The 26568-nt window shown below is 47.3% G+C and overlaps 1 protein-coding gene across 2 annotated transcripts; it reads left to right on the top strand.

Moving 5' to 3' along the window:
- The first annotated feature begins 549 nt into the window (after window positions 1-549).
- Fam161a (FAM161 centrosomal protein A) lies at window positions 550-20453 on the top strand. Of its 2 annotated transcripts, XM_055629076.1 has the most exons (7): window positions 550-789; window positions 8041-8270; window positions 10443-11582; window positions 11936-12103; window positions 14326-14425; window positions 18546-18700; window positions 19053-20453. In XM_055629076.1, exons 1-7 carry the CDS (start codon window positions 604-606, stop codon window positions 19174-19176), a joined length of 2103 nt encoding a protein of 700 aa, XP_055485051.1. In that variant the 5' UTR covers window positions 550-603; the 3' UTR covers window positions 19177-20453. The 2 variants fall into 2 exon arrangements, with proteins under 2 accessions (XP_055485051.1, XP_055485052.1); XM_055629077.1 differs by lacking the exon at window positions 11936-12103.
- Window positions 20454-26568: the final 6115 nt, after the last annotated feature.

Raw genomic sequence — 26568 nt, 5'->3', positions numbered from 1 at the left:
TGGGAGCGGCGAGCCGCGCTGCCACTCTCCGGCTGGAGCGCGGGCCCTGCCCACGGGTGGACCCTCACTGCTCAGCCCGGAGAAAAGAGGCGGACAAGCACGTCTTCTCCTTCTGATTGGGCAGCGCGGCCGCTCCCGGTCAGGGAGAGACGAGCCGCGCCCTCTGCCGTGGTGGGCAGCTGCAAAGCCTGGGACTCGGCGGCGCCCACACAACTCCCGGCTCTGCTGTTCCGCGTGCCAAAGCACGCCGCTCCGGTTACACACACGCGCCCCTGCCGGAAGTCCGAAATAAAGCGAGAAACCAGGCGGGCTCGCTTCCCAGCCGGGACCCGCGCCGAGGCCTGCCGCGCTGGCCGCTCGTGCAGCTCCGGCGCGCTTCTGGAAAGCCGCGTTCAGGCGCAGGCTGGGGTCGGAGCCGTCGCCGGGCGCAGGGCCCGGGCTGCGGCCCGGAAAGGCGTTGGCGCGCCTTTTGGTCGCCGGCGCCTCCCGTAGCGTCCCTAGTAACCGCGCCCCTAGCGACCGCTGGCCGCAAGCCGGGCGCTGCGAGGTCGGGCGGCGCCTGCTCTCCCGCCCCGGGCCGGCGCGGGCGCTCGGAGCCGGGCCATGGCCTCCCCGCACCTGGCGGCCAAGCTGGCGGCCCGGCTGGCGGCGGCCAGCCTCCACCTGCCGGTGAACGCCCCCGCCGGAGCCAGAGGCGCGCAGTGCGAGCGCGAGGACCCCCTAGCGTCGGTGCTGGCGGCGACCCTGGAGGAGGAGCGGAGCAAAGGGCTGCGGTCGGCGCGGGCGTCGGTAACGGGGGACCCCGCGGGCTGAGGGCCGGTCGGGTGCCCCCCGGGGGGCGGGGGCCGGGGCCCGCTGCGGGCCCTCCCCGCTCCCTGCCCCCGCTCCAGAGGGCTGCAGACTTTCCTGGAGAGCATTTTTAAAAACTGCTTCCAGAGTGTACAAAGAACAGAACCTTTTTCCTATTCTTTCAGCATATTTTGGGAATAAATAATTCTTTGTTTTTTGTTTTTTTTTGTTTTGTTTTGTTTTGTTTTGTTTTCTCAAGACAGGGTTTCTCTGTGTAGCCTTGGCTGTTCTGGACTCACTTTGTAGACCAACCTGGCCTCGAACTCAGATAGATTCGCCTGCCTCTGCCTCCCGTGGTGGGATCACAGGCCTGCACCACTGCACCCGACTTAGTTCTCTGATTTTTTTAAATTTAATTTTTGGTTGTTTTTTTTAACCTTGAGGAAAACTGATGTGCCATAATTTTCATAAAACCTCACGTGATAAGCTGTGCTGACAAGTGTGGTTAATCATTTGGGGGCTTTGGTTAGTAGTGGGTTTTAGCACAGTCCATTAGGAGAGCGTGTTGGAAGTTCAATGGACAGATGCTCCACATATGGAGACGTCCAGATAAATCGCCCAAATCCCAGAGTTTCCTAAAGGGGCCATAAGGGTGCAGTGAGGTCTCAAAAACCATTTTCAGTATCTAGTCTGGATGCGTTTACGGCAGGAGGGCTCAGTCTGTCGTCTGTTCGCTCCACCTCGTTTCCGGCAATATTCCTTATTCTCTGAGAATTTCATACAGTGTGTTTGAACATAGTCACTCTCTCTTCTCCATCCGCTCTATCCGTTTTATTTGTTTGTTTTAGAATTTTGTGTACGGATGTGTGCCATCTGAGTTCCTGGGAGTTACGGCAGGCAGCTGTGAGCCACCACACAAGTGCTGGCAATCAGGCCCGGGGCCAATCAAGCTGCTGGACCAGCAAGTGCTCTTAACAGCTCAGCCATCCCAACATCCTTATCTTTGTTTGTGTTTCAAGACAGGGTCTCTCTGTTAGCGATGGCTGTCCTAGAACTCTGTAGTCCAGGCTGGCCTCAAACTCACAGAGCTCTGCCTGCCTCTGCCTCCTGAGGGCTGGGTTTAAAGGGGTGTGTCATGCCCAGCTTCTGTTCTCTTTAAAAGTCTACAACTTTGGATTTAAGTGCGCACTCTGTGGATGTAAAGCATCGGGACAGGCACGTGCCCTCCCACACTTGGTTTCTTGGCTGGGAATGAGGTGAAGGGAAGAGCTGTACCTACTGAGCTACACCCTTGACCTTTTTGTTTTATTGTAGACAGGGTCTCATTTGATCTAGGATTGCCTCAGACTTGCTATTAGTGGCTGAGGATGACCTTAAACTCTGATCCTCCGGACTCCATCTTTCAAATTAAGAGTATGAGGCACCATGCCTGGCTGATGGCAAAGCTTTCAGGTTATCTAGAGTGAAGCAGCTGGAGGCCCTGAGCATCATGGAGGCTCAGAGTTCTGGGCCTAGGAGGACTGATATACTTGATAAAGCTACCATTCAACATAGTCTTTAATAGCTTACAGAAGGCAAAATATTTGTGTGGAAGGAAGTATTTGGATCCTGGACCAGAATCCATTCTCTGCTACTTGCTAGGTGATTTTAGGACATGACTTCTATTTCCTTATCTACAGTTGTCTCCAATTTCCACCTCATTCAGTTGTTAATAAGAACCAATGGAGAGAATGGGTGTTGTTTCTAGAGTGATTTACATAAACCAGTAATTATAACAACTGTCAGTGTGAATAGTTCACTTGGAAATGGACACCTTGGCTTGTGGCAGAAAAGCCCACCATTAGTGTAGTTGATATTCCAGAGTGTCCTGTCACTGAAGAGTCATATTATAAACTGAGTCTGGGTGTCCAGAACCCAAATAAAAACCTAGTGTGTTGCCGTTTGTCTGTAATCCAAGTGTTGGAGGGAGGAGAAACAGGCAGATTCCTGGAACTTGTTGAAAGCCTTGTCCCAAAAAATACGGTGGACACGGTCACCTCATCTACAAAGCAAGTCCAGGACAGCCAACGCTATTCAGAAAAAAACTTGTCTTGGAAACCCCCGATAAATAGTAGATAGATAGATAGAAAGATAGATAGATAGATAGAAAGATAGATAGATAGATAGATAGATAGATAGATAGATAGATAGATAGATAGATAAGGTGAATTGTGAATAGGAAATGTGCCCGATATTGATCTCTGGTCTACACACACACACACACACACACACAGAAGGGCAGAGAGGCAGGGCCAGAGGGTCCCACATTCACTAAGAGACACAGTGAGCTAAAGTGTCAAATGCTGCATCAACCCCCCCAAAATGAAGAATAGAGACCTGCATTCCCAGAGGGGAGTTCTGTAGGTGGGAAAATGAATGAATGTTCCTCTGGTGGCTTCTGTTTTCCTAAAGAAATAAAAGGGTTATGAGGAGAATTGGTGGGCTGGGGTGGGAGAAGGGAAAGACAAGCTGGTTGCTGGGGTAGTGGGAGCCATCTCCCACAGGGACACTAGCTGTTGCGCCAGCCAGGAACCCGCTAGACATTGCTCGGTGTCTGAGTTAGTGTCAATATTTGTAAAACGTTGTTGTTTTGGAAAGCTACATGTCAGTAACGGTGGTAACTACTGAACATACCCTTCCTTTTAAATATCTAATGTTAGCGCATTTGGAAGACAGAGTCAGAACTGTGAATTTCAGACCACCCTAACCTGCATGGGAAGCTCCAGACTAGCCTAGATGATATAACAAGACCTTGTCCCCAAACAAACAAATAACTAAGTAATCTCAAACATTAGCTGGGTACAGTGGCCCACAGCTATAGTCTTAGCACTTGGGAGGCTGAGGTACACGGATTTCATTCAACATTGTAAAACTCCCATCTCTCTCTTTCCTTCCTCCTTTTCTCCCTCCCTTCCTTTCTTTCTTCCTTCTTCCCTCCCTCCTCCTTCCCTCCTTTCCTTCCTTCCATCTTTTCTTTCTTCCTTCCTTCTTCCTCTTTCTCCTCCTCCTTGTTCGTCTTTTCTTTTTCTTTTTTGGAGTCAGGGTCTCACTGTGTAGCCCTGTCTGCCTTGGAGCTCTTGGAGAACAGGAACGTACGTAGATGAGGCTGGCTTCATAGAAATGTGCCTACCTCTGCCTCCCAAATGCTGAGATTAAAGGTGTGTGCCACCATGCCTGGCCCAACAGACCTTCCGTAGCACATACTGGCCTCAAACTCACTGTGTATCTCAGGCTGGCCTTGAAGTCGGGGTCTTTCTGGCTCTGCCTTCTGAGTGCTGGGATTATAGACAGGGGCTACCAGGTTCAGTATTGAAAAGAAGATAAATTAGTAAAAGTTCCAGAATTTCACATAAACTCCATTCTCTGTGGGGCTGACACCAGTAAAACTCAGGTGTTGGGAGGCTGATTGACCCCTAAGTGGGTCAAGCCGCTCTCAGGGAGATTAGCTTCTTACAGAGTGGAACTTCCATCATGAAAAGCTTAACTCTCAGAGGAGGAGGGAAATAGCAAGCATTGTATGGTGTTTGGCCTCCAGAGGGTCCTGGGGCAGTGAAACTAGAAGTGGGAGTCATTCATTGGTTTTAGGTTAAAAACAAGCAAGCAAGCAAACAAACAAACAAAAACCTAGAAGGGTCTGTTTGAAAAATGTCCCGTGTGTTAGTGCAGGCCTCAGTGTGTGAGTGCAGCTTGCCAGGCTGCTTCTGCTTCACACACTCCTCCCTCCCTCCCTCCCCCCCCCCCCCCCCCCCCCCTCTCTTTCTCTTTCTTGTTTTTTTTGTTTTTTTCAAGGCAGGGTTTCTCTGTGTGGCCTGTCCTGGACTTGCTTTGTAGACCAGGCTGGCCTCAACTTCATAGAGATGCGGCCGCCTCTACCTGGGGTTAAAGGCGGCCACCACACCCAGCTTCTTTCTCCTTTTCAATAGTTCTTCCAGGCCAGAGACTTGCTGTTTTTAGTGTAAATGAAGGAGATAGGACCTGTTAAGAGATTTTTCTGGGGTGCTAGAGAGATGGCTCAGTGGGTAAGAGCACTGGCTGTTCTTTGTAAAGACCCTGAGTTCAATCCCCAGCAACCACAGGTAATGTAATGTGCCACCTGTAATGAGATCTGGTGCCCTCTTCTGGCAGGCAGGCACACGTACAGGCAGAGTACCATATAAATAATAAGTAAATAAATGTTAATTTAAAAAAAATATTTTCTAGGAGAATAAATGAGGCCATGGATGTTCTGCCTGAAAACTACCCCCATTTTAACTAGAGGACATATAAATATAAAACACTGACAGTTTCACAGCCTGATTTTTAGGTTTTTCATTTATGTTGGATCATAGGCCTTTTCCTTAGTACTCAGTAAGATCAGTACAGCCCTTCAGCAGCCTGTGCTTTTGGGCACAGTTTAGTCTATCGTTTTTCCTTTGGTGGAAACTACATATTTTTTTTAGCCCATGCATTCTTTCACTCCACAGATATTTACTGGACATCTGCTCTTAGCCAGGTGCCTTCCTGGAAGCCAGGAACACAAACGAGCAAACAAGTCCTTGCCATTGTAAAATGACTCTGAAGTTGGGGGAGGCATGGACATACAAATCAGCCAGGATTGGGTAGATGGTGGTGGCTGAACACAAAAGCAGAAACTAGAGCAGAAAAGGAGGTATCTCATTAAGTTGGGAGAGCTGTCACTTCAGTGAGCACAGCCAATGAAGGCTCTTTTGAGGTGGCATCTGAGTGAAGAGTGAGACAGTGTGCTGCGCAGATTTCTGGAGCATCAGCCTCCTTGAGAGAGGGAGCAAATGCCAAATGGAAAGGCCTTGGGAAATTCTGCTTTTTTTTTTTTTTTTTTAGACACGGTTTCTCTGGCTAGTCTCACACTCAAAAGATCTGCCAGCCTCTGCCTCCCGAGTGATGGGGTTAACAGTGTGAGCGGCCACCCTCCACATCACTCAGTTTTTAAAGGTCTGTGTGTGTGGTTGTCTACGTGATTCTGTGTTGGTGTATGCCAAGTGTGTGCAGTGTCCATGGAGGCCAGAAGAGGGCGCTGGATCCCCTGGAACTGGAGTTACAGATCATTGTGAGACGCCGAATGTGTGCTCAGAACTCAACCTGGGTCCTCTGCAAAAGAAGCAAACCAAGGATTCTCCTGAGGGACTTATGTGACTATAGTAAATAGTGCTTTGGTCCTACGAGTTATTGATAACAAGTTCCTGCGTATCTGTTATATCGAAGAAAAATCGTTTCCTTTCGTTTTCTTGAAGTTATTCCAAGTGAGACAACACCAGCCTCTTAAACGCTAATAATTCTTCTTATTATTCCTTTTTTTTTTTTTAAACAAAACAAAATAGTAATAAAAACCTTGGGCTAGATAGATGGGTTAGTGGTTAAGAGCACTCATTTGGAGCTGGAGAGATGGCTCAGTGGTTAAGAACACTGCCTGCTCTTCCAAAGGACCCGGGTTCAATTCCCAGCAACCACATGGCAGCTCACAACTGTCTGTAATGCCAATTCCAAGAGATCTGACACATTCACACTAATGCACAAAATTTTAAAAAACCAATAAATTGAAGGTGGTGGTATTAAAAATAAAAAAAGAGCACTTGGTCTCTTTCAGAAAGCTGGCTGCCAGCCCCAACACTGAGCAACTTACCACCACCTTACCACCACCCATAATTGTAGCTCCAGGGAATTGAACATGCACTTCTGGACCGCAGGGGCACCTTAACTCACCCGTTTGTAGATGTGTGCACGTAAGTTAAAAACTGTCCACCTGCCTCTCCACCCACCCCGTTTCCCCACTGTGGAGACTGACCCCACAGCCTGGTATGTGCAAAGACTTTACAATTGAGATGCTTCTCCAACCCAAACTTGTTTTGTTTTTTGTTTTTGAGACAGGTCTCTGTGCAGCTCTGGCCGTCCTGGAACTCACTCTGTAGACCACGCTGGCCTTGAACTCATAGAGATCTGCCTGCCTCTGCCTCCCGAGTACTGGGATAAAGGCATGAGCCACCACCGAACAGCCTAAACTATTATTTATGGTGGATTTTTCTGAATTTTCCCCCTGAAAAGGTGAAACAGATTTGTCTTCTGAAGTGACATCATGAAGCTAACCTGGGGATATACTCAGTTTTGCCTGTTCTAGGTGGTAGGCTAAATTAGAAGCCATGGTGGACGGCGCTTCTCAACTGAGAACATTAAACATATTTATCAAGAAGGTGAGGGGCTTTGAGGTGTGTGCATGTGTCCGGGTGCGTGTGCGTGTGCAGAGGCTAGAGAACAGCCTCCGTGGCTCTCTTCAGTGTTGTTTGTTGTTATCTCAGGAAGGGTCTCCCTGGGACCCTGGCTCATGGATTGGGTGTCAGGGCCCGCCTGCTGGTCTCCCCAGTGCTGGGACAAACTGTGTCGCCATGTCTGGCTTTATTTTTTTCTTTAATATGGGCTCGGGGACTTGAAGTCGGCTTCTTATGCTCACATGGCAAGCCCTTGACCAGCTAAACAAGTTCTCCAGCTTAGAACTGAAAGATGGGTAAAGGGTGTGAGGGAGGAGCCTCTCTTATAGGTAGGCCTAACCCATGTGCGGAGCTTCTCCAGGCACATGTCTGCTGCCTGCCCACAGCAGTGACGCTTCTGAAAGTCTCTTCTTCCTCCTCCAAGATCATCCCAGCCTGGCTCCTTGGAAAGCCACTGAGAACTTTGTCCCTGGGCCTCATTCCTACCCGTGTTTACTGCACACCCTTGAAGCCCCCAGGGCAGGAGCCCCTGACATGCTGGCTCTGGGCACAGGAGCAGCTGCTGCTCTTTTCTCAGAAAAAAAAAAAATAATAATAATAATAAAATAAAAATAATGCACAGCTTAGAAGAGGGTTTCTGTAGACTTCCTCTACAAGATGTCCTCTTGTTGAACAAGATGGACATCTTGCTGAGTGCCATCCTGTCTTCTGCAGTGGTCAGTGTCCTCACTTGAATATTTCCTGGCAGTTATCTGGGAACCTAACCAACATAAAGTGGGCTGACACCAGGCATGGTGGCACGTGCCTTTGATCCCAGAGCTCGGGAGGCAGAGGCAGTCAGGTCGCTGGTTCAGAGCTAGCTTGGTCTACAGAGGGAGTCTGAGGCCAGCCTCGGCCACATAGTGAGACTGCTGTAAGAATCAGCATTTGGATCAGTATCAATTCATTTGTTATTTGATTTCAAATACCGTATAGCAGGCTTCTCTCCCATCAGGCCAGCTACACCAGCTTTCCCAGGGAGGATAGGAGTGTGGCGTTCGACAGTAGTCTGAACTTCTCTGACATCTCCCACTCTGACGAAGAGTATTACAGGAAGCTGAAAGAGCTGAAGGCTGTCCATGAGGAATCCATGGCTAAGTTAGAGAAGATGTGCCAGGAGCAGCTAACGCTGAGAGACCTGCATCCAGTGATGGCCAGGGAAGACTCCTCTAGCGTCTCCTCTAGGTAAGTCTGTGCCGTGTCATGTGCGGACTGAACTAAGGTAACTGCATAGACTGACTAGAACAAATACCCGAGTACCCGCTCCTAAACTGCCCTTCCTAGATTAATGATGTATGGGAGTAATGATTAATCCCACAAAGATGGGATTTTATTCAAAATGTTTAATGGCTTATCAGTATAGTAGGTTCCCTCTTGCTTTGAGGGTCATTTGTGGCCATCTGTCTGTCTGTTTGTTTTTATTATAATTTAACTCAGTGTGTTTTGCCTGCATGTATGTATACACCACGTATGTGTCTGGTGTCCACAAAGACTTGTGAGCTGCCATGTGGGTGCTGGGAATGGAGCGTGGGTCCTCTGGAAGAGCAGCCAGTGTTCTTCACTGATGAGCTGTGTCTCCGGCCCCTTCACACGTGTTTTCCTGCTTTGCTTCTGCGTACAGATATGTAGCAAAATATTTAGGTCGGCCCACTTTTGAAACATGTATATAGTCCAGGATGATTTAGAACTTACCATGTCCCAGGATGGCCTCAAACTCTGGGCAATCCTCCTGCCTCAGCCTCAAAAGTGTGAGATTACAAACAGGAGCCATCATGCTCTTTCTTTCTTTCTTTCTTTCTTTCTTTCTTTCTTTCTTTCTTTCTTTCTTTCTTTCTTTCTTTCTTTCTTTCTTTCTTTCTTTCTTTTTCTTTCTTTCTTTCTTTCTTTCTTTCTCTCTCTCTCTCTCTCTCTCTCTTTCTTTCTAAAAGATTTATTTATTATGTATAGTGCTCTATCTGGTATAGTATTCTGTCTGCATGTACACCTGCAGGCCAGAAGGGGGCACCAGATCTCACTATAGATGGTTGTGAGCCACCGTGTAGTTGCTGGGAATTGAGCTCAGGACCTCTGGAAGAACAGCCAGTGCTCTTAACCTCTGAGCTGCCTCTCCAGCCCCTCTTTCTTTCTTCTTTCTTTTTTATTTTATGTACATTGCTGTTTTGCCTGCACGTGTGAGGGAGGTCACACATGGACAGGAGAACAGGAGTTATAGATGGTTGTGCTCTGCCACATGGGTGCTGGGAATTGAACCTGGGTCCTCTGGAAGAGCAACCAGTGGCTCTTAGCTGCTGAACCATCTCTCTAGCCCTCCTCCTCCTCTTTCTTTTTTTGAAACAGGGTCTCATATAGTTCAGGCTAGCCACAAATGAGCAGTGTGGCCAACGGTGTCCTTGAATTCCTAATCCTCCCACCTCTACCTCCCAGATGATGGGATTACAGTTGTGTTCAATCTTGCCTTGCTTGAGCTGAGCCTTCTGTTGTTGTTTGAGATAAGATGCCTCTGTGTAGCCCTGGCTGTCCTGGGACTCTAGCGCAGTCTGTAGAGCTGAGCCCCTTTACCTAATCCAGCTGGTCAGCTCTCTGCCCATCTTCTGTATGCCACAGCTGTCTGCTGAGGTGGACACCCCCCAAGGAGGTCCCAGATGTGCAGCACGTGACACGCCAGCGTCTCAGAAGCAGGAGTGGTGGTCATGCTCAGGGGCCGATCGGAAGCAGGGACCTGTTTTCAACAAGAGTGTTAAACTTAAGTTCAAAAAGAATTTTTCCCCAAACAGCGCTGGGAACCAAACTCTCAATTCATGAGACGGGCTCTCACTATATTGCTGAGGCTGGCTTTCAACTGCATATCCTTCTGGTCTTGGCCTCCATTAGCATGCCCAACTGAGTTCAAACTTGGAGGAGAAATAAGAGGTAGAGCAGAAGGAAGGAAGGAAGGACAGCACCCAGGCATGTACCCACCCAGGCATGGTGGGGAAGGAAGTTAGTAGGTGAGAAGACTTTGAGAACGATGACTAGGCTAGGGAGGGGCAGGGCTCCAGGGTAAGCAGGGACCAGACTGATTGGGGGTTCAGACTTTATAGCAAAGAGGAAAGTTTCAGGTAGGAGTGCTGTGGTCAGGCATGTGCAAGATGGTGACTCTGGGAGCAGAAGGAAAAAATAGAAGTGAGACAGGAGGGCAGGTTCCTTCTCTCAAAAGTGATCCAGAGTCCTCTCTCAGCTCCATTCCATGTCACGATCCTTACACAGCTACTCGCTTCTAACTGGCCATACCATCTGTCTTAAAAAAAATAATTACATTCATTCTAACATTTGGCCACATAAAACTGAAAGTGTACCCTAATTATTATTTCTCCTTAGTTTTGCATCGGAAAAGAACAGCCCAATTCCTGTCATGGTGGTGACGTCATTTTCAGAGCCGGACCTAGGCCTGTCACCTTCTTTGTCTACTGCTTCTGAAGAGGAGCTGCCCAGCCCAGAGAAGGACAGCCCCAGGGAGAGCAGAACGATGGCCTATGCCAAGGAGCTCATCAACAACATGTGGAAAGGGTTTTCCCTTGAAGATTATATTCAGTATGATTCTGACTTCGGAACAGCCAAGAAAGCCAGAAGGAAACCCAAATCCTGGGTGCCCAAGGTTACGGTGCCTGTGCCCTTTCAAATGACGGTTAGAGACCAGGAGAAGAGAGAGGAGGCCTTGAAAGCTAGATCAGATCTGGAAATGAGGCAGAAGCTGCTCAAGAGCGATGAGGATGAGGCAGAGTGTAAGAAGAAATTCCGAGCCCATCCTGTTCCCTCCTACGTGCTCCTTCCACTTTACGAGGACCTGGTCAGGCAGAGTGAAGAGCGGAGGAGGACCGCCAAGGAGAAGAGTAAGGCCGCGCTCCTGGCCTCCCAGAAGCCATTTAAGTTCATCGAGAGGGAGGAACAGAAGCAGGCCATCCGTGAAAAGCTGCTGAGAGACCTTTTTAAGTCTAAAAGGAAAACAAAGGGCTTTAAAGCCAGACCTGTGCCTCATTTTATTTACAGGCCAGCTGCTAATGGCAAGTCAAAGGATGGAGAATTCTACAGGGACATGAGGAGGCAGCTGAAGTCCCGAGAGCTGCAGCAGAATCCGTCCTGGCCCTACCTGCCAGCTTACAGGCAACCCAGGAACCCCAGAAGTCACGGAAGGCCAAGGCTGAGGCACAGGTTCCTGAGCCCTGATGATGGAGACTTCGCTGAGGAACAGAAGGAGCCCTTCTCGGCACAGAGTGTTCCAAAATGCTCAACCCCTGGTAAACAGTGCGGTCTTCGTGACTTCGCGCGCCACATCTCTAAAAGACAGAAGGTCTTCGCAGACATCAGAGCAGATGAAGAAAATCTGAAAGAAACATGTGGACCTTATCTGTCTTCAAGGTCTAAATCACCAGTAAGAAGCGCATGGGCAAAGCCCAGGCCTTCGCAGCGCAGCCCTCCGATGCCCACCGTGTCTTCCCGGGGTCGGGAACAAGCCATCAGGTAAGCCACTGGCATGGGCGCTGCCGGCCGCGTGGTTGCTGAGCTGGCAGATGCGGCCCTGTGGGTTTTAGCTTGGTAAATCTGAAATTACTAAACTGTCTGTAAGGTACTGTAGTACACGGTGGAGAATTGTTTGCTAGGAATGTTCTAAGAAACAAATGTGATTTCTGTGTTTCCTCGGGGACAGACAAGCTCCCGCCATCAGTCTTACAAGGATTTCCAATTTCTCAATTCAGATTTTGGTCAAAAGGTCGTCTTATTTTTTCAGCCTTTGAATTATCCCTTGTCAAATTCTTGCTGGACAACTTTCTCTTTGGCTTAAAGTGAATTAAGCCTTAGTTTGTTGCCCTCAGGAAATCACTTGAGGAAAAGAAAATGTTGGAAGAAGAGAGAAATCGGATCCTAAGTAAACAGAAGCAAAGAACCAAAGAATTGCAGAAACTCCTGGCAACCCGGGTTAAGGCTTATGACTCTCACCACAGCTTAGCTCAGATGCTCGAATCCCGAGTAAACAATCTCAGGTATTGCGGAAGAGCCTGCGCTCAGATGCTGGCTGGCTTCCACCCAGTTTCCTTCCCTTCCCTTTCCTTTTTCCTTTCCTCTCCTTTTTCCTTTTCTTCCCTTTCCTTTTTCCTTTTTCCTTTCCTTCCCTTTCCTTTTTCCTTTTTCCTTTCCTCTCCTTTTTCCTTCCCTTCCCTTTCCTTTTTCCTTTCCTCTCCTTTTTCCTTTCCTTCCCTTTCCTTTTTCCTTTCCTCTCCTTTTTCCTTTTCTTCACTTTCCTTTTTCCTTTTTCCTTTCCTTTCCTTCCTTTTCCTTTTTCCTTTTTCCTTTCCTTTCCTTTCCTTCCCTTCCCTTCCCTTCCCTTTCCTTTCCTCTCCTTTCCCCTTCCTTCCTTCTTTCCTTCTTTCTCTCTCTTCCTTTCCATTTAGCCAGTGGACACCTAGATGCGAAGTGGCATCTTAACTTATGGGTTTAAACAATCTTTGGCTGTTTGTGCTCAGTTCACAGGCATATGTGCACACATACACAATCTTATGATGAGAATCAGTGCATACACTCACCTCTATGGCGAAACCCCGAGACCATGTGGAGCAGAAGCACTTTCTGTTCTGGCCGTAGTTAATAGTCCTGCTCTAATACTCTCACAAAACCTTATTCGTCCATGGATACTCTTACTTATAAGTTACATGAATGTTTGGAATAGCCACACACACAAACATATTTATACACATGTGCACATACACACATTATGTATATGGCGCTGAGGATATGTGGGTCAAAGCCAGCACTCTGGCTGAGCTGGCTCTATTCGTGTCACTGTGACTGTGCAATAAATCACCGAGAAAAGTCTGCAGCACTGAGCTCCATCCCCAACCCAGAATTTTTTCAATTAACAAGTCAGTTCTGTTTTAAGTCTATACCAAACACAAAGGCTCCAGTGAGCACGTCATGGGCACATATACCCTTCATGACTGTTTCCCTGTGCTAGCTAACAGCAGCCACAGAACACCTAGAGCCCTTTGCAGAATACTATAACTCTGTGGAACAAGAGTTTGAAAACCAGTGTTGCACATAAAAGTGGTCATGTTTAAGCAAGAAAAGCTCTCCTCCAAAGCTGGGTAAGTAGTATGACTTACTCACTTTTGATCTGATTTATAAGATCTGAATACATATATATTTGCTTTTAGTTATTCTGAGTATTCCTTTACAGTACAGCATTAGCCTACAAATAGAGCCTAGATAGATGAACTTGAGCAAAAAAAAGTCCTTAGGAATACGGTGTTTACCTGTAGGAAGTTAATACCAATGAGTCTTAACCTGAGGGAGCATACCTATGTAAAATATGATTGGCTTTTGTACCCATGAAACTCTTGTCTGGTTGCTGGTAATATATCTTACAGACAGAAAATCAGCGGCTTTTAACCCCTTGTGGGAGCTACAGTCCAAAGAATGAGCACAGCGACGCTCAAGCATTTTGGTTCTCAAGTCTCTGTTGCATGCTGAATTCTCATGAGTCCCCTTTTCTCTCTGTCCTGCTCCCGCTCAATTACTGTTGCCACTAACCCTTGGGTGATCTCATTTAGGAGGAAAAGAAAAGCAGGTTTGGTTTTTTGTTTGTTTGTTTGTTTTGTGACAGGGTTTCTCTGTGTAGCTCTGGCTGTTCTAGAACTTGCTCTGTAGACCAGGCTGGCCTCAAACTCAGAGACCCGCCTACCTCTGCCTCCCAAGCGCTGGGATTAAAGGTACGCACCACCACCCTGCTTCTGGGTCTTGTTTTTGAAAAAAAAAAAAAAAATTTTTTTAAAGATACCTGATTTGGACCAGATTTTCTTGGCTTTGTACACTTATAAATAAGATACTTTCAGGCCAGTTTGAAGTCTTTTTGTCTTGAAGAATTTTGAAATCAAAATGCCCAGACAGTTCCTACGGCAATACAAGATATGCTTTCAGAATTTGGGATTTTTATTCTGGACTTATTAGAATCTTTTCTTTCCCCAAGACAGGGTCACTGTGTAGCCCTGGATGTCCTGGACTCACTTTGTAGACCAGGCTGGCCTCGAACTCACAGAGATCTGCCTGCCTCTGCCTCCCTGAGTCCTGGGATCACAGGTGTGAGTTGCCGGGCCCTGCAGCTTTTAAGAATCTTACCAGTCTAGAAAAGAAACCGAAGTGAACTATTGGTCCCCTTATAAAGCTTCTATAGCTGGCCTGTTAAAATGCCATTCTCTTTGTCCAATTCCAGAAAGAGCGGAAAGGCCAGGATGAAAGAATACCGCCAAGAACTGGAGGAACAAGATAAGAAGTTACAGAACAGGCCGATGCTGTTTGAGAGAGTTGCCCAGGTCATTTTTGTGGGGATTTAGGGCTGGTACCAGCCTCCTGTTTCCCAGTGCCTCTGGCTTCCGTGTGTGCTCACCCAGTGTCACTGGCCTGCGTGTGTGTGCTCACCTCCCTCATGTGTCCTGTGATTGCTGGGACATGCAGTTTCCGGGGGCAGCTTCACCTAGTCTGCAAAGGAAGTCATCTCGCTTAAGATCTGATGAGGCTCGTAGCTCAATAAAGAACATGGAGCCAACCCAGTCCGTCTCAAGACGTTACTGCCACAGTCTACTTTCAGTGCCTGGTCTTTTCAGTCAGCCCAATTCTGGTTCTGGTGATGCTTTGGGATATGAATGGAAGCATTTGGTGTGTGAGCACAGTACGCAATGTAGGGAGACCCTGTCTCCTCAAAGTATTTTAAATTGGATATTTATTTATTTAAATTTTTTAAAAATTTTATGTGTATTAGTGTTTTGTCTGTGCACCACGCGCATTTATTTCCCGCAGAGATCAGAGAGTATTGGATACCGTGGAACTGGAGTTGTGAGCCGCCATGTGGCTGCTGAGAATTGAACCCAGGCCCTCTGTAGGAATAAGTGGTCTTAACCACTGACCCATCTCTCCAGGCCTAAAAGCATAAAATAAATAAATAAATAAATAAAAAGTAAATAAATAAAAAAGCAGATCTTCCTGCTTGCCCTGCTTGCCCATTGTCCTGTCAAATGGGTCAGTACACCTTGACAACAATGCAGTCATCCATTCCCAGGATTCCATTCTTTCCCGTTTTCACTGGAGGTCTCAAGGGTCTCATGACTACCCTCCCCAGTCAGACTGCTCAAGTTCAAAGAAGGTAAGCTGTAAGTTAGTAAATGATGACACTAGGATCAGAACCCAAGCTGATCTGCTTTCCTTAACCCTTCCTCCCAGAGGTAAGCGTCCGAGGCACGGAAGAGTGCGTGAAATCCCTCTGTGCATCCTGTCAGCCTTCAGTTTTGAGACTTGCTCTCTTGTATCTCAGGCCTCAAATTCCTGCATAGCCAAGGTGAACCTGAACTTGTGACTGCTGCCTCTACATCCCGAGTGCCGCAACTACGGGTGTGGGCCAGCACTACTGATTTTATGTGGTGCTAGGGAGCGAATTCAGAGCCTCACGCCAGCTGGGCACATGCTGCACCCCCTAAGCTCCAGCCTTCCTGCCCCCCCCCACCTCACTTGCCCCTTTACACCTTCACTGGAGGCTTTGCCAGACTCAGGCCTCCCTTTGCCCTTCACCTCTTTACTAGCGCTATCTTCTAAGCAAGGAAGATAGCGCTAGTTTCTTCCTTTCTTTCTTCCTTCTTTCCTATCTTTAGCTTTCTTAGCTCACACTCACTCAAATCATCTCTCACAGTCCTGTGTTCTCTCATGAGCCTACACACACGTCTGTCTTCATCCCTCTCACCACCATCTGGGGAGTCTCTGCAACGTTGCTCTTCCATGTTAGCTAACTGACTTTAAGAGTGATGGCTAAATCTTGGTATTCCCAGCATCTAGAACTTACAGTCCTGTCTGGCTGTGGGAGAGACAGTGATAAGCATTCAGGGAGCCTAACAGTTGTGATGAAATTGGCCAGACTAGACTGTACATTTTCTTTTCTGGGTTAGCCCAAGCTAAGAGCAACATTCTGACATACTAGTTATGAGTCCCAGCATCATAGACAATTCTCTCACACTGTGAATTCCCACCATTCCTAAGCACAGAGAAAGTGTGACAAAATCTATGAGGAGCACATTGAAAGCAAGTTGACTTCATAGCTGATAGTCTCCTCCAACTTTTGGCCCTCAAATTTTCTGCTCCCCTGGGGCATTCTTCCCTGCCCAACATTTCTCGAGCTCCACTAAGCCTTGTTAGAAGCAGGTATCCAGCAACCCTTAATAAGCGAGAGAACTGCGCAGACTAGAGTCCTTTACCTTGAGCGAAGGCACTGGTGACGGCTTCCTCCATCTGTGCTCTACAAAGGACAAAAGTAACCCTTTTGGGCAGGACCTTCTTTGCTGTGAGAAAGTAAGCATGACTTTCTTTCACTGTTCAGTCCACAACCTCTCCAGTTCTTGTGCACGGTGAAGGTGGTGGATAAGCACTGTTCACATCAGAAAGTGCTAAAGATAAGTCAGTGTCCACTGACGGAGACACCGATCGCCGTTCTTTTGGTTTTGTTAACATAAATTAGTGCCCTTTTTTTCCTGCAGTCTCGGGTTTTGCTGTGACTGTTGCTAATTAGCAGGTGTTATTTAATAACTTCTTTTGCAGCTCTCTGCATTGCCCATTTACAAACATTAATTGTGGCCGCCATACCTGTTGCGCTGTCCTCCAGCAAGAAGTGCCTGTGATTGGCTGAAGGGCCAAGCATGTTGTCCTTGTTCTTGGAAGTCATGGGGTTTAGTAAATGAACAGATGTTAAGTTGAATTTTCTTACTTACTAGCACTAGCTTTGATTGGTCTCTTCCTTTCTTTTCTTTCCTTCTCTCCCTTCCTTCCTTCCTTCCTTCCTTCTTTCCTTCCCTCCCTCCCTCCCTCCCTCCCTCCCTCCCTCCCTCCCTCCTTCCTTCCTTCCTTCCTTCCTTCCTTCCTTCCTTCCTTCCTTCCTTCCAGTTTTTTGATGCAGGTCTTATATGGCCCAGGCTGGCCTCCACTCATTATAAAGCCAAGGATAACCTTGGACTTCTGACCCCATGCTGCTTTCTTAGAGCCAGGATTGTAGATTTGTTTTACCGCTCCTGGCTTGTGTGGCCCTGGGGATTGAGCCCAGGACTGGTGCAGACTCTGCCCCCAGCCCTGGATGTATCACTGCAGCTTGTTTCATTCGCCTCTGCAGTCTCTGCCACATAGTTCTCATTTCTCACTTGGATTTCAGTTCACCAAGGTTTGTTGGCACTCCACAGGTTCTGGACACATTATCACTTTTCATATGTGTGCCTGCGTGTGTGTGTGTGTGTGTGTGTGTGTGTGTGTGTGTGTGTGTGCGCGCGTACGCACCAGAGGTCAATGTTAGAGATCTTCCTCAATCACTCCTCATTTGGCTTTTGAGGAAGAGGCTCGAAGTGAACCTGGAGCTTGTGAAATTAGCCTAATGTAGTGGTGCATGCCTTGAATCCCAGCATTCCAAAGGGAGTGGCAGGTGGATCTCTCTGAGTTCAAGGCTAGCCTGGTCTACATAGGACCAGGACAGTCCATGAGACCCTGCCTCACCTGCATTATTTTAAAACTATTGTTATTGACAGTGGTGCAGTTTAACAGATTTTGTTTTTGTTTGTGTTTGTGATTTTTCTAGACATGGTTTCTCTGTGTGGCCCTGACTGTCCTAGACTTACTTTGTAGACTAGGCTGGCCTCTAACTCACAGCAATCTGCCTTCCCCTTCCTCCCTGATTAACATAAGTTTTAAGTTGTGTGTCTTTTTCAGTCTGTCAGAGTATCCCGAAGGGCATGGTAATAGCCCTTACAATTGAGCTTTGCTATTTTGGCTTCTCCTGCAGAACCCTAGATCCAGCAACTGTGGTTTCCTGTTTCCTTAATTGGCTGTTGACTGGGTGCTGCCTCACACCTTGAATACGGGGCGTTATTGGTCCACCGGAACCGAACCGGGCTGTGAACCCTGCTTTCAGCTGAGGTTCAGAGGGAATTTCTGGCCCCAGATCTCGTGTAAGCTCTCCTCAGAGGAGCTAAGACTGGGCCAAAGCCAAGGCAACAAACTGAGTACCTTGTCACCATGTAGTTGCCCAGGGCTGACTTCCGGCAACCGTGGTTTTTCTTTTTCCCAACAGGAACTTGCACGCCGGCTTGAGGCCGATAACTGTAGTTTATTAATTTTCATCGGTTCATTTTTCTACTGTGTGCCTGGAGCATACCTTACTTACCCATCCAAAAGTTGATAGGGTTTGGCTGCTCATAGCATGTTATTAAAGACAGTTCGCCTTGTGCATTCTTGTACCTGTTCTCTGGACACATATGTGAGTCTCTCTTGATCCATGTCTAAACATGTCACTGTCAACCATAGAAGCATAGGACTGTTCATCTTTGTTTTCACTGGTGCTTGTAAATTCACGCATCTTAGTAGAGGTTTATAGCTTTTGCTTTCATCTAAAAAAGCTTGTCTCTCCTATAGAGAAATGCAAGGATGGCAGCAGAAAAGCATTATTCTAACACCCTAAAAGCACTAGGACTATCTGAGGAGTTTGTTTCAGAGAAAGGCCAAAGTGGAAGAGTGTCTGGAAACGTCAGCAGGCGAGAGCTGAGAAGCTGCACGTCGGACAAAGAAAGGTAGTGTGCCCGCGGGAAGCAGGCCCGGGGCTTCCTGCTGTCAAACACCTTTTCTCTGGGGGAGTGCCTGTGAACTGTTGGAACGCACACTCCCATTTTACATGGTTAACACAGTGTAAGTACCACACAGTGATAAAGCGTTTTGATTGGAATATAAGGAGTCAAGTTTCAAGAGAAATTAGTTGTCAGGGGAACATTTGATTTCCCCATTGGTGCCGCCATAGTTATGGGTAGGTGCTGGAGCTACAGACATGAGGCCCACCCCCTACATGACGGCATGGTAACACAGGGCTGTGCCCCTTCGAGACCAATGCATTTTTCCTTTGATAGATTGATACATTTCTTTCTTTAGCTCTTGTGAAGAAGAGAGCGAGAACAAGGAAGAAAACGATTTTATTGATACCAACAGCCAGGATTCTTGCCAGGAAAACAAGGAAGGTGTTGAAGAAAGCAGGGGCAGAGGTTCTGAAGAGTGAACTCAAAGCCAAGATTTCCTCTCGCTGCTGCTGGTGTGTGCAGCCTTGGGGCCGAGGCGCCTGTGTGTGGATGCTATGAAGGAACAGCTCTTACACTGCAGGGCTGCTGAGCCAAGACTTCATGCCTGGAGGGGCTGAGTCCACACGACGCTAGATTACAGCTTTGCCTGCTGCAATTTTGAAATTGCTATGTTTGCTGTTTGTGATTATGATTATATTTGTATTTTCAAAGTGTATGAGGGCTGGAGAATCACAGCTGTCAAAAATGGATTAGTTATGGAAATGGACATTTATATTTGGTAGGGGAAAAGTTTGATAGTGAGAGAACTGTTAGCTTTCGAAGATCTATTTTTAAATTTACTAGGTATTTTCTATTTTTTCTCTGAGCCATTTTTTAAACTTTTTATCTCCCTGTCCCCTCATATCTGACTTTCGCCCTTGCAGCCTTTCCCCCACCCCAAATAAAACATACACAAACCACAAAAAACCAAGCATCGAAAAATCTCATTGTGGAAGCTGTAGCATGTCACAGTGTGTCCCACACTGTAGCCCTCTGTCCACACATCCTCGCTTGCAGTGTTCATTGCAGTGAGTCATCAGTCTGGCTCGAGGCCTCTGGCTTCTGTGACACTGTCAGCCCTCCCCGGGACTCCTCCAGATTGTCCTGTTGTGTCACAAAGATCCTGCAGGGTTGGATCAGCAGGACCAACCCTTTCAGGTCCCAACCATTTGCAAATGATACAGATTCAGGGTGGGCCGACTCGGAGCCCTCCGTGTGGGCCAGGGGCAGCTGAGCTGGTCAGCGTCTGTCCCTTAGCATCACCACCAGGGCTACTCTCCAGCTAGGCCACCTAATCCCGCCAGTCAGCAGGAGGCTGCTCTTCTGCTCTCATCCCTCAGGACCAGCTCACCCACACCCGTGACTCAGAGCCAGCCTCACTGTGCCGCTCAGGCAAGGCCTGCCCTCCTGAGTGCTGCAGCCAGCAGGAGGGAGGGGAGCTCTTCTGCTCGCATGACTTCAGGGTCAGTTCTCCTTACTGTATCTGAACCATTTTAAAATAAGTAATATACTACAGAAACAAATAGGTACTGCTAAATTACTCATATCACGGGCACACTTTCTTTTTTGCTGTTGAGATTAAACTCAGGGTTCACACATACTTAACATGAATTCTACAATTGAGCTATATTCCCTAATCCCTCAAGTTATTTTTTATAGATAAAATATTAAAAAACCTATGCTGCTCTTAAATCCTGTGTGCATATAGAATAATTTTGGCATTTGTGAGTGATGATCTTAGTTAAGACATAAAGATTCCTTCTCTATATATGCTTAAATTGTGATCTTAACTTGCCAAACAAAAATCCTAAAGGTAATTCAGACTTATTTATTTATTTTTTCCTTGTTTTTTTGAGACAGGGTTTCTCTGTGTATCCCTGGCTGTCCTGGACTTGCTTTGTAGACCAGGCTGGCCTCTAACTCAGAGATCCACCTGCCTCTGCTTCCAAGTCTGGTATTAAAGAAGTACACCACCACCACTGGGCAATTTTATTCCTAATTCCATGTCTTCACATTCTTTAATCCCATGTGTACATCTGTGTGGGGATAGGAATGTGGACTCAGGTGCCTGTGGACGCCGGAAGAGTGCTTGGACTGGAGTTCCAAGGAGCTGTGAGCTAACTGATATTGTGTGTTGGGGACTGGACTTGCAAGAGCAGCGCATGTGTCTAACCTCTGGGCCAGCTCCCCAGAGCCAAGCAGATATTACAATTCAAAAATAACCAAGGACAGGGCATGGCTCGTGTTTTGGTTGGTAACTGTACTTTTTCCTTAAAGATTTTATTTATGTGTGGGTTTCTGCCTGCCTGTTTGTCATGGTGTGTATGGCGTGTGGTTCGGTGCTCTCGATGATGGCGTCAGATTTCCTGGAACTAGAGTTTCACATGGTTGTGTACCTCTGAGAGGGTGTTTGGAATTGAATCTGGGTCCTGTGGCAGAGCAGCCAGTGCTCTTAATGGCTGAGATTTCTTTCGATATATTTATGTGCTCACTGAGAAAGGGAAAGAAAACCCTCTGTTTTCTCACTTTCCTTGCAGCTGGGTGGGCCTGTTATACCATTTAGTCAGGAAGAAGTGGGTTTGGGGAAATCCTTTGAAGGGAAGAGAGCAGCTTGGCCCTCCAGCCCTTTCTTTCTCCTTCCTTCCTTCCTTCTTTTTTTTTTTTTTTTTTTATGAGATACTTTTTTTAAAAAATATTTATTTATTAGGCATACAATGTTCTGCCTGCTTGTTACACCTAGACTCCAGAAGAGGGCATCAGATCTTACCATTCTAGATGGTTGAGAGCCACCATGCGGTTGGTGGGAATTAAACTCAGGACCTTTGGGAGAACAGCCAGTGCTCTTAACCTCTGAGCCGTCTCTCCAGCCCCTCTCCTTCCTTCTTAAGTCATTGAGTTTTCATTAAGCAGCAGAATAGTGTTCTTAATTCAAGAGATGTAGCCACCTCCTCGTTTCACGTACTGTTTGAGGTATCATTTCTAAATCCCCACTGCGTCTGCAATGCTGAGCATGTGCGGTGAGAGTGGTCATTTACTGTTTGAAGAGCGCTTACTTTCCCAAGAAGAAAACCATCTGCATTAACCTTGAGGGATGGAACTCCAAAATAGGATACCAGCATGAACAGCAGCACTGAAGCCTTGTTGAATATTTCCATTCACTTTGGATTATTAATAAAGAGCACGACCACCTCCTTTTGGGGAACTGTCTGACTCTTCCGAACACTGTGGAAGGGATGCCGTTGCCACTGGGGGCTGGTTGGGAGGAAGACGTGCAGAGGAATAGGAAGCTATCAGAAGGTAATGGGGGAGTGTAGACAGTACATTATATGTGTGCACAACCCGACAGAGAAAAGAAAGAGTGTGGTAGAGTTTACTACAAAAATAACCTATCTCATTGTGCTACAGGGTGGAAGAAACTACAGTGCCCATTTGCCATCCCTAAAAGCTATGCTCCAAAAGCCATGGCAAAAGATGTGTGGCCAAGAAATGGAAGTGGCTCATGGGAAAAAGCAGGGCAGGAGGAAGCCTAATGAAACCTAATGTCAGTACTCTGACACAATGGCTCAGCTCTCTTGTAATCCCAGCACTTAAGAGACCGATGCAGGAGAGTTGCTGTGAGTTCAAGGCACCCTAGGCCATATACTGAGTTTCAGGCCAGTCTTGGTTAGTCTGTCTATACTTGATCTTAAGAAAGTTCAAGATAAGACAGTTCATTAAAGACACCGATATGGGCACATTTACTACTGTGAGACTAATTTTTCTTGTATTATTTACATATCAAAATTTTAGGGCTCTGTTCTTCCACAGTTTAGTGAGGATTTGTATAACTCTGTTCCTGACAGGGCTGAGAAGATGAACTGTGTTTGCCTCAGTATTCCTTTCTCAATAGGATGGTGTGGGCTAGTATTTCCTTTTGCTGCCGGGTCTAGTTTTCCCTGTCATGAAGCCCTCAAGTTTCAGGTCTCAGTCCAACTGAGGAAGTGGGACTGGCCTGGAAGGAGTCATGGGGGAGTGGTTTTTAAGGAAAGGATGGTGGGGAGGGCTTTAGCGTACACATGGGAGAGCGGGCTGCCTCCTTCCACTGTGTGTGTGCGGTGTTTACAGTGGCTCAAACTGTGGCACTTTGCCTCATGTCCAGCCTGCAGGCAGCTGGGGAGACACCACAGCCTCACGTCTCAGTCACTGCGGTGTGGAAGTACTCTGTATTAAAGTGCTCCGTGTTAGAGGCATAGCTCAAGGCTGGAACACTTGCCTAGTGTGCCCAAGGTCCTGAGTTTGGTCTCCATCACCAAACAGAATTAAAAAACCCCAAAGGTTTATAGAATCCAATGGTGATAAATAAGACACTAGGAATGCACTGTGCACATGGTTGGTTTGTCTAGTTTCTGTCAGGCCCAAAAACGTGTTTTGTTCTGGAAAATGATATGTAAATAGGTCTCACTGTTGCCACAGTAACAGCTAAACCACTGTAAATTACATAAAATTGCTTCCTTTTTCTCTTTGATGTTTGGGAGTTTTTGAACCTACACATCCGAAAGCGTATGCTCATCTACCCTCCAACCAGTGTTGCTGGTTATTGGCCAGTCAGTCATTGCTTTGCCAAGTTTGACTCTGTCTGCACTCGCGCACGCACACACACACACACACACACACACACACACACACACAGCTTGAGGGAGGACTTTCTTTGTGCTAGGCAAATGTTACTCTAACGCTGAGCTACTTCCTCAGCCCCCACACGCAGACTTTTGATCCCTGAATCATTTGACAGTAGTTTGCTTAATTATAACATTTTACACCTAAATACTTTAGCTGTCTTTTATATAACCACATTGCCATTAGAATGCCTAAAAAATCATATACACACACACACACACACACACACACACATATATACATACAAAATCTTTTCTTGAAACTGAAGATTGGACCCCTACCCCTGAGCTGTACACACAGCCCAAAAAAACCGAATATTGATGTAATACTCCCGTCTCTCATACAGTCCACCTTCAGTTCACCCAGTTGTTCAAACGGTGTTAGCTCTGGATCGGCTCGGGCAGCGCTAGTGTGCTGATCCCGTGTGCACCCTGGGAGGGCAGGGTGTGAGGAGCCGCAGGTGGCCTGCTCGCCATTTTTCTTGATGCTGAATTTGATCGCTCACAGGGCTATTGTCACGTATTTGTGTTGTGAAGTGATTGCTCTCCTTTTATAACAATGCTGTGGGGTGGGGTGCGAGCGACGCTCAGTATTATAAATCTCTGCCTCTGACAAAGTCTTCACCCACGAGTTTTACTATTCCCTTATACTAATCGGCCCTGAATGTGTTGAGATGCTGTGCTTTGTGCAGTGGCCATTTTCTAACTGTTTACCTGCTCTGTGTTAGGCAGCAGTCGCTCACGGGCTTCCTGCCTCTTCTACGTGGTGTACCATCACTATAACGGATGAATTCTTTTACTCCGTGTGTTATATTTATTATCTTCGTTACATTTTTAGAATTATGCTGAAATTGCCCTAAATTTGGCCAGCATGTGGCCCCATAAACTGGCTCCTCACCCATTGGCCCTCTTCCTTATCTTCAGGCACAGCAACACTTTCAAAGATCAGCTTACATTTCCCTGCCCAGATCCTTTAAGAAGTCCAAAAGCCCTCTATGGGGAGTAGTGTTTCTCCATAATGTAATGAGGCTACTGCTATTGTGCCTGGCTTACAAAGGCTGTGAAAAACAGACCTAATAAGTTCAAGTAAAACACAGAGATTTTTTTGAGACTTTAGCATAAATCCTATTAAATGTGTGTGGTATCTTTCTTATTTAATATTATTGGCATATGTACAATTAAAAAAACCAGCATCGGGGTGGTGGTGGTGCATTCCTTTAATCCCAGCATCCTAGGAGTCAGAAGCAGGTGAATCTCTGAGGTTGAGGTCAGCCTAGTCTGCAGAGAAAGTTCCAGGACAGCCAGAGCTATACAGAGAAACCCTGTCTTAGAGAGAGAGAGAGAGAGAGAGAGAGAGAGAGAAAAGAAAGAAAAGAAATAATAAAAATTTTAATTCCAGGCCATCATTGGATATGGTGGCCCAAGCCTAAATATTGTTTCATGTTATTTTATATGTATGGGTGTTGGGTGTTTGCCAGTGTCTGCCTGTGAGCTTGCTGCCGGTGAAAGCCAGAAGAGGGCATCAGCTCATCTGGAGCTAGTTACAGCTGAGCCCCTGTGTGGGCGCTGGCAAGTGGACCCGCGTCCTCTGGAAGGGCAGCCAGTGCTGCTAACCCCTGAACCACCTCGGCAGCACCCATGTCTGTAAAGATCTGGGTGTGTAGTCTTCCCCAAGGGGAGCTCTGTCAAGATGTAGCCCCGGTAGAGACGATTGCCCAGTACACACAAGTCCCTGGGTTCAGTCCCAGCAGGGAAGGAAGGAAGAAAAGCAGTTCCCCGTGTGTGATGTCAGTAACATTATAAATGTGTAATCTTATCATATAACCTGTGGGCCTGTCCTTACGTCCCTACAGGACACCATCTACTTCACTCTCTGGCCTGTTACCTCTTTCTGGCCAACTTTGACTTCCAGACTTTGACCCTTGACTTCCTCATTCTTAAATACTTCCTTTCTACCAGGGCTGGATAGTCCCTTAAAAATGTTTGTGTGTCCGAGTGCATGCCTCTGCTGGTGCATGCAGGTGCCCATCGAGTCCAGAAGAGGGCACTGGATCCCCTGGAGCGGGACTCGCTGGTTACAAACCACCCTGTGGGTCTCTTTCTTTGGGGGCCATTGGGCACCAGCCCACAAGGACAGGAGAAGCAGAGGGATGGGGGAATGGCTACGAGGGCTGAGATGAAACGAAGGACTTCCAGGACCAGCTGCAGGGAGGCAGCTCGATTTATTCTGGGGGTGAGGGAAGTATATAGGAAAAGGGAAGCCGCCAGGAGGCACTCTGATAGGTGCTCGAGGGACACTTCATTTACATTAAATACCACAGTCTGCTGCCTGTGCAGGGAAGGGCAGCGGGCGCGGGAGCATTCTGCTGTGTCAGAGGCTGCTTCTATGAAAAGCCAGGCACCTAGCTCAGGGACGTCCTCCAAATGAGGACGGGCAGAGAGCAGTTGGCCTTGCTGGGGGAAGGGAGGCCTCCATCTTGTTCTGAGCTCAGAGAGCTGTTGTGGTGGCTGCAGCCTTCCAACACCACTCTATGTGGTGCTGGGAACGGAACGCTGGTTCTTCTGCAAGAGCATCAAGTGCTTTTAAGCACGAAATCATCTCTTCAGCCCCTCATTCATTAAAAAAAAATACGTTTACTCGCGTATTTGTATATGCACGTGTGTGAGGGCGTGCCTATGCCACGGTGCTAATGGAGAGGAGACAGACTCAGGGCAGTTGGCGTTCTCCTCCCACCACGTGGATGTCGGGATCCAAGCAGGTCCTCAGCCTGGAGGCAAGCCCCTTTACTCACGAGGTCCCCTCACTGGCCACCAAACCGCTCGCTCGTTCAAACTCTGCCGCAGCTGCTGCTGTCTCCCAGTTACTCTAACTCTGTGAGACCTTAGACTTAGCACCTTGGTGTCTTCCTTTGCTCAGTTTGTCCTTGTGGGTGTGTTGCCATTTCGGTAGATCTTTATACAGTCAGAGCAACCTTGCCACGGTGTTTTCTCTTTTCTTGGGTATCTTCGTGGTTTTCTGCCTTTGCCAGTGACTCTCTAATGTCAGCCCCGCTCTTCTCTCTGTTGGAGATGCGATTTTTCACTCAGAGCATCCACCACTGAAAACTCTCAGCCTCAGACTTCCTCAGGTCTTTACCGTTTAAGTACAAACACATCTCACATGCAACACATCCAAAT

The sequence above is a fragment of the Psammomys obesus genome, unplaced genomic scaffold, assembly GCF_907164565.1.
Source record: "Psammomys obesus unplaced genomic scaffold, mPsaObe1.curated_primary_1811, whole genome shotgun sequence".
Taxonomy (NCBI): Eukaryota; Metazoa; Chordata; class Mammalia; order Rodentia; family Muridae; genus Psammomys; species Psammomys obesus.
The sequence above is the reverse complement of the archived record's forward strand: the minus strand, read 5'-3'. Positions and strand labels throughout refer to the sequence as shown.